We start from the raw sequence: 12,059 nt of genomic DNA on the forward strand, positions 1-12,059 counted from the left end.
ATAAAGTAGCCAACAGGTACAAACATGCAGCAAACAGGTGTAAATGTGTACAAACAAAAACCCACAATCAACGAAACAAATGCAAATGAAAAATGGTCTAAACATGAAGAGCTGCAAAGTTGCTCCACAAAATTAGAGTGGGACCGATCTGATAATATATGTATCAAACCTGATATGGAAACAAATTCTAGATCATGGATTAGTGACAATGTACTCAATCCACAAGGGCTGTTCAGTCTAATTCTACGCTTTGTGCTCTGAGCGACGTCATTAAATATGACGCACCTTTTCTTCCTTACTCCAACCGTAGACACATAAGTATGTCTACGGTCTTTACTGAAGGTCCGCTCCCATGTGACTTCGTTGGTCGACTCCCCCTAGTGGTCAGGAGCCACTTCAGTCTTGTAGAGCGAAATGTCAGATTTACTATTTTTACTATAATCATGGCATTTCTCCTTGCTCCTATTTCCTGTGGCTGCAGCGTTTTTTATTTGCAGTGTTTGTTGCATTTGTTCTTTCTGTGTGTCTGCGTGTCCTGGAGTTTGCATGGTTCATGTGTTTGAACCTGCTATGTGACAAGAAGAATGTTGACATCACACAGCAGCGTTCTGTTTCAAGAAGTAATAATGGACGGAGCCGTTTAGAGACGAATTTTAAATGTATTCAGTATTTTTAAATTCAATATTGGCAAAGAACAAGTCCCACTGGCAGATTATTTCACTTAGAACCAGACATTTTTCGCATTTTATAAGTGAAATCATCTGCTCAACGACTAGGACTTTTTCATCAATATTAAGAAATGACTGACTCCAAGCTCCAATATCTTTCTGAGAAGCTGTCTGTAAGTTAGTTTTACCTTAAGGTGCACTAAGATATTTTCACTAGGCAAGGCAAGGCAATTTTATTTATATAGCACTTTTCAGCCAAAGAGAATTCAAAGTGCATGTGCAAGAAAAACTAGAATATAGACAAAAATACTTGAAAGCATTCTGTGTTTTTGCAGTTTTTCTAAATAATAATCTTCAATAGCTTTTAGGTAAAAGTGAAGAAACCATATTTAAATGAGAAATGAATCCAACTTTCTTTGCAAAATGTAATTTATTTATGGCTACATAACATTATGTCACATATTTTGATAAAAGTACTTTGTACATGGATGACGTGAGACATGATGACTTCACACTCAAATTATTAAATTATTTGTATTTAAACATGAGATTAGAAACAGATTCCTGTGGTGTCCTGTAGGGACAGATTCTCTGAAAACCAACCTTATGAAACAAAGATGGTGTTTTAATTTAGTGGCACAGCTGCAGAACAAATCACATTTCCTTTCATCTAAAACCACATATAAACTTTTTCCAACAGAGAGGAAAGATTATCTAAAAAAAATAATTATGCTAAATACATAAAATGACTGGAAACAGGAGTCTAATTGACATTTTTGTGGGAGATGAATGGTTTTGTTTTGGATTTCATGATGCAGGTTTTCACTGTAGAACTAAATTTAAAACTGTATTAGTTAAAGGTGTAAAAATTCAACTTCAATACATATGTGGAGACACTCACTGGGAGTTAATAGTTACCGTCTAAAAAAGGAAAATAGCTGGTCTTGGGCACCATCGTCCAGAATAAAATGAATTTTATTGCAATAATGTATAACTGTCTTAAGTGAAAAATAAAATTTTTACCTACTTGAGAGGTTAGAAATGGTCTCATATGACATGTTGCTTGATTGCTTCGTTTCAATTTCAGGTAAGAGGATTAACATTAATTTAGACCTTTTTCATGTTACAATAACTGGTGTCAATGTATTTTAACGGAAACTTGTGTGGCAGACCAGTACAGAGCAGTGTTTAATTGTGAAGTTTAAGTAAAATGATGGTTTTCTAATGTCTTTCAAGCTAACATCTAAAAACGTATGGGTCAATTCTTTTGCTGAAATCCATTTTTTTTGGTGGCTGTTCATGCTGCTAATGAAATGCGACTGCAATCAGACGTCTGCGTGAACATTATGACCACAAAACGACCCGAATGTGCAGAAGAAGAACATAGATGTGACTCTGCGACGATCTGCCATTTTTATTTCTGTTTACGGAAAGAATAATGGCCACTGCCGTTTACGGATCAATTTTAAATCTGTTGACGAGTGGCAGCCGGCTTCATCACAAGATCATTAAAAGACGAAGGAAGATAATAAAAAGAAAGCACAGCGTTTGGCTTCTTCTGCTGCAGAATTATGACTCATGTCTCACGTCTGTGACGTAAAAGTCAGATAAAAAGCGAAATGATCGTTCAGGCTGCAGACACTTTGAAAACTATCATTTCGTCGGAGTTGGGAAGTCAGGCTGCAGAGAAAAAGTCGGATCCTGCAACTTTAAGATGCATCTCCGTTTCCACACCACTAAATGAGAAATCTGAATTACCTCCTGCTTATGTCCGTTGATTGAGCTGTTTGGATCAGGGGTGCATTAAAAGCTGCAGACCCCCAGCATAAGTATTCCCACATCATCCCTCTGTGTTGGTCTGTCACATTAAGTCCTGCAGACAAAGACACTCAGCTATGTAGTTGTAACATGACAAAGTGTGTTAATTTTCCTGGGGTCTGAATGTTTTTTGCAAGGCTGACAATCAATCCAGAAGCAGTTCAACACAGGAGAGTCCTGAAGGAGTGATTTTAAAGGCAAAAGGTGAGTTTTTAAGACAGGACACAAAAATGAAAGGTAGGTTTTAGTTCAGGAGTGTGGCCTGATCACTTGCTGTTTCCTCTGGACGTTCGCTGCTTGGTCATCGTTGTCAGCATCTGGCTGATGTAAGAGGTCAAAAGGTCATCCATCTTGTATCCCTGGAGTAGTTGGAGAGACAACATGTTTGCAGGGAATAATTAACTGAAGGGACTAGTGGACAACACCTGAGAATCACCTGCAGGGCGTCTGTCCCCTGCAGGTCCCCTTACACATATTGTGTAATATGTCTTTCTGTCATGTTTCTATGCCAACGGTCAGAACCGTCCTTACAAAATAAATTCAGATGCTCACCAGCGACGTTTCGCAGAGCAGCTTGCTGCCTCGCACCAGGTTCCCGATGGTGATGTGGAAGTATGTGTTGCCGCTGCTCCAGTTGGAGATCTTGGTGAAGGGATGAGTGGTCAGGATGTCCTGCAGGACGAAGGATTAGCACAGATTAACATGACATCTTCATAAAGTTGTAAAGATAAAACCGTGAGATTAATCCCTACCTTAGTCTTCGGATCAATCAGACTAACTCCGTGTTTATTGATGGCAATCAGGAGAGTTTCTGGGTAATTTGGATCTGTTGTTTGCTGCAAAAATCAAAAACATTACATGTGGCAAGGAACAAAATATATGACTTTTGGTCTTTTTTACAACTACTTTTCTGGCATCCTCACCTTGACTTCAAAGAAGGCGGAGCCAAACGTCGGCCATTTGTAAATGACCTTCAGGAAGGAGAGTTTGGCGTCTTCCGGTGTTTTTCCAGACTGTTTGTTAAAGAGCATCATGATGGACTGAGGAGAGAAGAAAATCCAAAACGTGAGTCACATAAACTCATCATTCACTACGAAAGGTGCTAGAAATCCATTACTTTATGGATCTCTGCTTTCAACTGACTAAAGAATAAAAGAAAAATCAACTCAAATCTTTCAGCTAAGAATTATTATCAAAGACAACCTGCATAAATATAAAAAGAAGTTTTAAAAAGTGAATAAAAGCGTTCTAAACCCACTTGGACGTAACAAAAATAGTACCTAATCTGGTTCTGCTTCCCAGCAGAAATTAAGAAGTCTTTTTGATTACTGTGGAGGAATTTTGGCCAGAAGTATTTTATTTAATTCACATTGGAAGGTTTTACAGCATTCCAGTTGATTGGACTTTTCCCTAGAAAGAAACAATTTCAAAACAACTGTTTTGTTATTGCAGGTTAACTTTGTTTGATGTTCTGGAACATTTAGAGCCTGTTAAAAAAATACACAGAAAATGAATCCAGGTCTCAGATGAAGGCATCTAAATCACATTAACCAACCAGATCTTATTTATTTTTCATTCTTTGTGCTGCTGGTTTCACTCGGTTTCACTGCTCTGCTCACCCTCTTCCAGTCGTCTGGGGACAGAAGTCGGATCTGGTCCTGAGGAACGAGGTCCTTCAGGATCTTGGGAATATTCTGGAAATGGGATTTGTCCTCTTCAAACTTCACCCTGTAGATCAGAGCCGCCAGCTGGTGCACCTCCTCCCTCGAACACTTGTGGTAACCGCGGAGATACTTGGGCAGCTCCTGCACAGAAAAACAATTAGGGAAACAAAACTGAAGGCTGGTGACATGGTCATCAGTTATTATACCATTAAACATTCAAGCACAAATCTACATTTGAAAGCATTAGTTTAACAATAAATCTGAAAACTGGATCCCTTTCCTTTATTGAGGCAAATTTTTTTTATGTTTTGGATTTCTGAAACAAGAATATCGTGAAAAATTAAAAACCTATCACTCATTCAAGAAAGTGAATCTTATACAGTATTATAGATTCACCACACAGAGTAAAATATTTCATTTTTATTTTTTTTATATTATTATTATTTTTTTTTTATTTGTAATTTTTTTTTTACTACAGCTCACAAAACATGAAAACCCAAAATTCAGTGTATAAGAAAATGACAACATTGTGTAATATTTGGGGGGCAACTAACAATTTTCTTAGTAATCAAATATTCTGATAATGAATCAAGTAATCAGGTAAAATTTTGGCACATTCTGCAAATTCTTTGTCTTTTACAATACTAAAAATACATTAAAGCACAAATAAACTTTGGAATTTGTTTTAAAATAAGAAAGTAAACATGGTCTTTTCTCAAAATGAACAACATAGCACTCCTTTGGTGTACGCTTGATCATTGCTGAAGAATCTGGTTGCTCAGAGTGCTGTATCCAAACATATTCATAGAAAGTTGAGTGGAAAGAAAAAGTGCGCCAGCAACAAAGGCAACTGCAGCCTTGAGGGGATTTATTTCAGACATGGGAAAAATAACAGAAACAAACATAAAGACATGAATAAATAAATAAAACAAATTAAAAATCTAAATAGTCCAAAAACAAAAAGAGTAATGTGAACATAACATGTCCAAGAGGGAGTAGGAAGAAGCATTTGCTCAGATGAATCTGAAACATGGTTTATAAATGTCGCATTCATCATGTTAAAGGCTTTACTGAAACAGTAATTCATGCAAAAGGAGCCCCAACCAAGAACTGAGTGCATAGAAATTAATATAATTCTCATAAACCTGACATTTCTGCTTAAAATATAATTTTTTATTGATCTTATGTAATATTTAATTTATCTTCGGTCCTCACCATAATATTCAGAGTCACAAGGAATAAAGGCTTAACATATTTTACTCTAATATTTGAGCTTTAATTTCTGAAAAGAGAGCTATTAATGACATTTTTCACAATATTCTATTTTACATGAGTTATAAATTGAACACAAATTAAATATGAAATCCTCCAGGGATAGAAATAGCCTCCATATTTCTACATCTTAACATTTTCAAGTTTTCTGAAGAAGAACTGCGTTAAGTAGGCACATTAATTATGTTTAATGTAATGTTTAAAGATTTCTGAAAGCACCTGGTAATAATGGAAGATGGAGTCGGCCATGGCGTCTTTTCCTGGCACCGTGCTGGTCCACAGCTTCTTCATGAAGAACACCTGATAGGTCAGCGAAGGCACCGCGCCTGCAGAGCCTGCAGGAAGAGCCAGAGATGCTCAAACAGTCGGAGCTTCAGAGACGGGAGCAGCTGTCCGCCTTCGTTACCGTGTCTCGCTTTCTTGATCCAGTCAGTCAGATGCCTCACAAAGTCAAAGAAAAAGTCACCGTCTGGCACACTGATGACCTAGAAACAACAGGAAACGAGAGATTCACAAGATTTGAGGTAATTCTTTAAATTTTGTGCTGCAAAACCAGAAATTTTACAAAGAAGCAAAAGATACATATTTAATATTTAAAGAGAAAAGGACTGAAGGAACTTGAATGGCTTCAGATTTTCTTAAATGTAAATCTCACTCACCTCTCTAATATTTAGTCCACATCTAATAGCTAAATGTTGATTTAACTTTTTTTTTAAATTAGGACACAAACTGCAGGACCAGGCTAAGAAATAAAAAATGTTATGAGAATAAAGTCAATATTCTGAGAAAAAAAATCATACAAAAATAAAGATGCAATATTACAATAATAAAAGTCTGAGTTTTATGAGAATATGACCTAATATTTTGAGAATAAAGTTGTAATAACAAAAAAGTCAATATTATGAGAAAAGTCATAATATTACCAGAAAAATTTCTTAGTTAAACAATAATGTCATATGGCAAAAAGTCATATCACAAGAAGTTGTAATTATATGAGGGGAAAAAAAGCTTTTTCTAGTAAATTTCCAACTATCTTCTGGTATCTTCTACTAACATTATGACATTATTCTCATAATTAAAAAACAAATCTCTACTCTGTCATATTCTCCTCACCTTGTCTGTGATCTTTACAAACAGACTGAAGCCCTCAGAGGATTTGAGCATCAGTCGACCGGAGATGTTATGGCAGAAATCTTTAGCCTTCGTGCTCGACTCCACTTCAAACACCTGAGATCACAAGAAAACCAAAGAAAACGCTTGTTTGCCAAAAATTATCGAGAATTTGCCTTTGGTTCCAAATGTACACAGTTTACAGACAAGCAATACAAATATAGAAACATTAGAGGAAGTTCAGAAACAAAATGTAGATATATCTGCAGCCAATTTTTCTTTTTTCTTCAATTTAAGAAAGAAGAACAAGTGTGTTTTTTTTGTAAAACACATTTTATATTTTATCAAAGCAACATTTTTGCTTTGAATTTTCTGCGAGTTTTTAGAAAAGTTTTACAATTACTTTTTTATAAAGCAAATCCTGAACAAAGTTTAGATCCCTCAGTTCAGATGGTTTCAGTTATCCAACAAACGTTTTGAACCCGAGTCGCCTCTGACCTCGTCCGAGTCGTCAGGGAAGTAAACCTTGTGGAAAATCTGTGTGGTCTTGTGCTGGATGGCCTCCACCTCCACCAGGTGAGGAGGGTACTTCCTGGATCCGTTTCTGCACAAATCAGGAGGAAGAGGAGAGATGACGCAAGAAGGAAAACAAGGATGGGGTGAAAGAGCAGCCATGTGGTACCGCAGGGCTTTCTGCAGCCGCTGCATGCAGTCCGGCGCCAGCGGGAAGTGCTTCTTGGCCTGGAGGAACTTCTGGACGTGGGGCAGCAGGATGTTACTGGGAGGAAACAAACCAGTGCAGAGCCACAGCAGCTCCCAGCCCTTCTCCTCACTGAACCTTCACAGAGAAACCACAGCATCAGCTGACTGGGCAGACTAAGAGAAATAAACTTATCGCTGCCCTTCAGTTGAGATTTACTAACTTGATGTGATTGTCTGTGAGCTGTTTGAGGATCTGGCAGTAGATTTCATCCTTCAGCGGCTCCGCCTTCAGCGCTCCTTCAAAGATCTGATCGGTGAGCTCGTTGACGGACCGCGCCCGTTTGGACGGGTAGTCGCCCATGTATTTCATCACAGGTATGGAGACGGTCAGGGAAAAAAAACACACAGGTACAGAGACGACACACCGAATCCAAAACACTCAACACACCTGATAAAATGCTGATTTTAAATTGGCTGTAATAAATTCACATTTAATGTGAAATATGCTGCAAAACTCGACTGTTGGAGAAACATAAAAATATTATATTAAAACAAGCTTCTACTGTATATCTTGCTGAAACTTATTAACTTACTTAAGAGTTAGTTTTGTTTTATTTTAAGTGTACCAAGATGTTTGGACTAGAAACTAAACCAAAAATACCTGGGAAGACTTTGCGTCTTTGCAGTGAATTTCCTTCAGTTTTTTCTTACTCTATGAACCTTGAAATGGTTTAAAAATAATTGTTCTAATTAATTTCTGTTGTACTGAAGTGCGATGTGACTAACGTGAGAAGCGAAGGATATCTATGAAGGCCAGAAGGGCCTCCTGGGAGAGTTCGTCGTGCGCCAGGACTTTCTTCAGCAGCGGCTGTTTGAAAGGCTCCCTGACGCAGCTCCACAGTCGCTCCTTCCCTCGAGCTTTGGACATCATCACTCGGCTCAGGGTGCTCTTCGGAGGCGGCCTGGAGAGGTTAAAGGTTAAAGCAAGCACCCAACCCGTTCTGTGAGAGGCATTTGGTTGGTCGGGCACCTGAAGTGGTCGTAGGAAAACTCCTCCAGGGTGTAGGCCTTGGATTTGTCCTTCTCAGAAAGACTCATCTGAGACAAACTGAGAGACTCCCTCCTCTGATCAGGAGTCATCGTCACCAGAGCCTGAGACCAGAACAGGCAGGTTAGAATAAACAAGAATAAAACGACAAGATCTACACTGAGGAAGGTAATTATTACACAGTATGTAATTTCTAAAAAAAAAAAAAAAACCAGGGTCAGGATTAGATGTTCAAGTTAAAGGTGAGTTATGTTTCTTTTAACAGGTTAGGACAGGTCTATGGCCTAATCACAACATGTTCATTACACTTTTCACACAAACCAGCAGACCAAACATGGTGGAGCTTAGCTTTTGTTGCTAGGTAACGGGTGGAACTCTGCTGGGGTTGCTAGGTGAGGGGCAGTGCCTGCTGATGTGACTTAACAATTGAGAGGTCTTTTAAATGGCTCTTACTCCAGACACCAAAAAACATTAACTTCTTGACAAAAACTCAAATGGACGTAGAAAAACATGCAAAATGTGAATCCTGTATAAGAGGTCCTTGTGTGTTTGCAGTGTATGCATAGTTCTATACATACAGTGCGTTTGGGGGTCTCACTTTTAAAAATTTGTCCCTTTGCCAACTTTTAGTTTCGCAATCTTTTATGAACAAAATCTACAAGAAGAACAAATCAGAACTAACAGAGTTAGTCCAGCATGATGCCACCATGAGCGGTGCTGTTCCAGGATGGAACAGAACCATAATAAGTTCAGACTGAGCATTAAAGCAGTTCACCCTGATGACTGACTCTTACCACGATGTCATACTGCGGCCTGGTGATGGTGGGCAGCACGTAGACGCAGTCAGCAGGGAAGTCTCCTCTCTGCTTGGTCTTGTCGTTGACGCCGTGCGCCCAGCCGGAGTTCATCACATGTTCTCCGTCATGTTCATCCAGGATGATCAGATCCCCCTTACAGAAACTCAGGAAGGTGGAGTCAACGCCAGCTGCAGGACAGAGGTCACAGTGAGAGTCGCAGCTCAGTTCAGGACAGCTGAACCTTCCCCCAGACCGACCCTGAAGCTCACCAGGGTTTGGACAGTCCAGCAGTCCCACCACGTATTTGGACTTCTTCCTCAGACCTTCGAGGAAGGTGACCACCAGGTCCCGGATGTCCTCCGCGTTGTTGGAGGTGAAGGTGTACTCGTCTCCTTTGATGGTGGCCAGTGTGAAACTCTGACCTTGCAGTTTTCCTCCTCTGGACAGTTAAAGTTTAAACTTTAAAGTGATTTCCATATCAACAGCTTCAAAAACATGGTAGGGCTGCAACTAACAATTATACTCGAAATTGATTATTCTGAGAATGAATCGATTATTCTGACATTTAATTGGATAAGCCGTTCTCTTACCTGCTGCTGGACACGGCTGTGATTTCTGGGAACGACAGCTCCAGAAGAACCTGCTCCTGCTCATCCACAAAGTAAACCCCAGTCCAGTTCACCGCCACAATCACATCATTCTTTGGCAGACTGGGCCCTGTAGCAGACAATTATATCCATTTAAAATCATCAACACCACTCCTGTGTAGTTAAGAATGACCTGACCTCCTTACCTGAGAATTTAAAGGCCTCATAGAAACGTGAGAAGAGTAAAGGCCACTTTATCCGAGCAAAATCCACAACGTCCTCCCTCACCTTCTGAGTGTTCAGCCTCCTTTTGTGGTATAATCCCTGCAGGACGAGATGCAGCGAGTCACCATCGCTCAACGGTGATAAATAAAACCAAAGATTTGTTGTTTTAAAGGTGACCTGATATGTTTCTCTGAAGTGGTTAAACATGTAAACATGTTCCTTTAGATAATGAGATTTTCGTCTGCTCAGTTCTGTCTGTGTTTATCTCCTTTCAGAGTGAGCAGTTTAGCAGGTACCTTTTTGTGGGCGTTGATGATGAGCTGAGCCCACTTCTCTCCAGTCTTAGTGGAGGTGACTTCCCTGTCGGGGATGTAGGACGGGATGAGGCTGAGCAGGCGCTCCTGGAGGATCTCAGAGCCATAGTCCACAAAGTACTGCTGAGAGGCCAGCTCAGCCAGATCTTCCTCCTGCAAAGGATCGACGCGGTTTAAACAAAAATGTTTAATATGACCTGAAATTCTGTCCTTCTGAAGGTACTAAAATACGAACTCAGTGAAATCCTGCATGGTGCCTCTATATGTGGGTTGTGCTTAACCCCTGTGCCACCACAGAACACCCTTGGTCAATTTTTTATCATCAATTTCCACACCTTTCCAGCTGCACCAGGTACACATTAAACCCTAAACATTAGGAGTGGATTGTACTTTTGGAAGCACAGTTTATTTTTGGTGCTGATTTCTGTTCATGTTTGATTATGGCAAATGAACTTAAAATTCAGTATCTTGGAAAGTTAGAATATTACATTAGACCAACCAAAAGCTGATTTTAACTGAAAGGTCTGTAAACAAAAACTGTAAACTGTCAAAATGTTCAATTTAAAACCTCTTTTGCTGATAAATTATTGAATGAGCTCAACAACAAAGATATTTACTGTTTTTAATCTGTTATTAAAGTTATTTAACCATCATATTGGAGCAAAGTTAAATTTTTAAGTGTTTCAAAAACTCCTGATCATCCAAGGAACTTCTTTAGAAATGTGAACTGTGGACGGTGACATTAGCATTAGCATGTGTATTGCTACATGTTTTGTATTGAGATGCTATTTTAGGCTTGAATAGCGTCACTGATAAACTAACCCCTTTCAGCACAACAATAGTCTTTCCAGCGTCCCATCAGACTAATTTTTGAAGCCAGTATTTAAAACGGATGACGCACAAGTGACATCCGTTGATGTTAGCGGATGTCACTTGTGCGTCAGATTTACAGGCGTACTTGAAACATATTCTGATTGGAACCTTTGTATGTAAAACAAAAAAAAAAGCAATTAATTACTTTTAAAAATCTGTGTAATTAATATATCAAAATTAATGCGTTAAGGTCCTGGCCTTAATTTTAACGCAAATATGTGTTAAAATTAATAAAGAGTAAGTCCATATGCTGAAAGTATACGGACTGAGCAGTTGGTCTGGGCTCCTTATGCATGAGTTACTGCATCACTAAAGGATGCCACCCTGAAAAGAGGACTTTATAGCCCAGGTAAGAAGTTTCTGATGCTTCTTCACTGTTAAACCTGGAACTCCTGCACATGTTCCTCCCACTCAACTCTCCATTAATATGCTTGGATACAGCTCTCTGCACGTAATGCTCATCTAACAATCAAGTTTTTAGGGCTTAGTTTTTTCATGGAGAGCAATAATGAATGTCTACTGGACATGAAAAACAAATATTAAATGCATAACTGATCTAATGCATTTTGAATCAAGTTACTAAAATTATCACATTTAAATCTCTCAAAACTTCCCTGAAAGTTAATTTTCACAGTAAAAACAGCAGAAGATATGAGGAACTCTCAAGCATCTATCTGCTTCGTCATAGAGATTGTGGCTGCTGACCTTCTCACAGCGATACTCTCCAAACTTCACTCCTCTGACGATCTGCTGGTAAATGAGGTTTGTGGCGACGTAGTCCTCCGTGGGGTCGTGCCAGGGGCTGAAGATCTCCTTCCTGAAGAACAGCCTCCAGGGGGCGTTTCTCTCCTGGGCGCCCTGCTCTTTGGCATACTGCTCGCACTGCGACACGGCGTCCATGACGTGGTCGCTGCTGCTGCCCAGAGACGACACCTGACGGAGAAGCGCATCTGTCAGCGGCGGTGCCGCAGTGAATGACAT

The 12,059-nt window shown here is 39.4% G+C and overlaps 1 protein-coding gene across 2 annotated transcripts in view; it reads right to left on the bottom strand.

Moving 5' to 3' along the window:
• Positions 1-1,079: 1,079 nt before the first annotated feature.
• The window catches only part of myo7ab (myosin VIIAb), a 42,460-nt gene continuing 31,480 nt past the window's right edge, over positions 1,080-12,059 (bottom strand). For both annotated transcript variants that reach the window (XM_032576499.1, XM_032576497.1), the window contains 19 exons: positions 11,784-12,011; positions 10,188-10,358; positions 9,873-9,990; positions 9,670-9,796; positions 9,349-9,518; positions 9,077-9,267; positions 8,265-8,386; positions 8,039-8,196; positions 7,456-7,609; positions 7,215-7,370; positions 7,031-7,136; positions 6,536-6,649; positions 5,829-5,907; positions 5,642-5,757; positions 4,106-4,291; positions 3,410-3,526; positions 3,239-3,322; positions 3,039-3,158; positions 1,080-2,845 (listed from right to left, as the gene is read on the bottom strand). In XM_032576499.1, the coding sequence (XP_032432390.1) occupies positions 2,753-2,845; positions 3,039-3,158; positions 3,239-3,322; positions 3,410-3,526; positions 4,106-4,291; positions 5,642-5,757; positions 5,829-5,907; positions 6,536-6,649; positions 7,031-7,136; positions 7,215-7,370; positions 7,456-7,609; positions 8,039-8,196; positions 8,265-8,386; positions 9,077-9,267; positions 9,349-9,518; positions 9,670-9,796; positions 9,873-9,990; positions 10,188-10,358; positions 11,784-12,011 (2,610 nt within the window). In that variant the 3' untranslated portion in view covers positions 1,080-2,752. The remainder of the gene's footprint in view (positions 2,846-3,038; positions 3,159-3,238; positions 3,323-3,409; positions 3,527-4,105; positions 4,292-5,641; positions 5,758-5,828; positions 5,908-6,535; positions 6,650-7,030; positions 7,137-7,214; positions 7,371-7,455; positions 7,610-8,038; positions 8,197-8,264; positions 8,387-9,076; positions 9,268-9,348; positions 9,519-9,669; positions 9,797-9,872; positions 9,991-10,187; positions 10,359-11,783; positions 12,012-12,059) is intronic.

The sequence above is a fragment of the Xiphophorus hellerii genome, chromosome 11 (assembly GCF_003331165.1).
Source record: "Xiphophorus hellerii strain 12219 chromosome 11, Xiphophorus_hellerii-4.1, whole genome shotgun sequence".
Taxonomy (NCBI): Eukaryota; Metazoa; Chordata; class Actinopteri; order Cyprinodontiformes; family Poeciliidae; genus Xiphophorus; species Xiphophorus hellerii.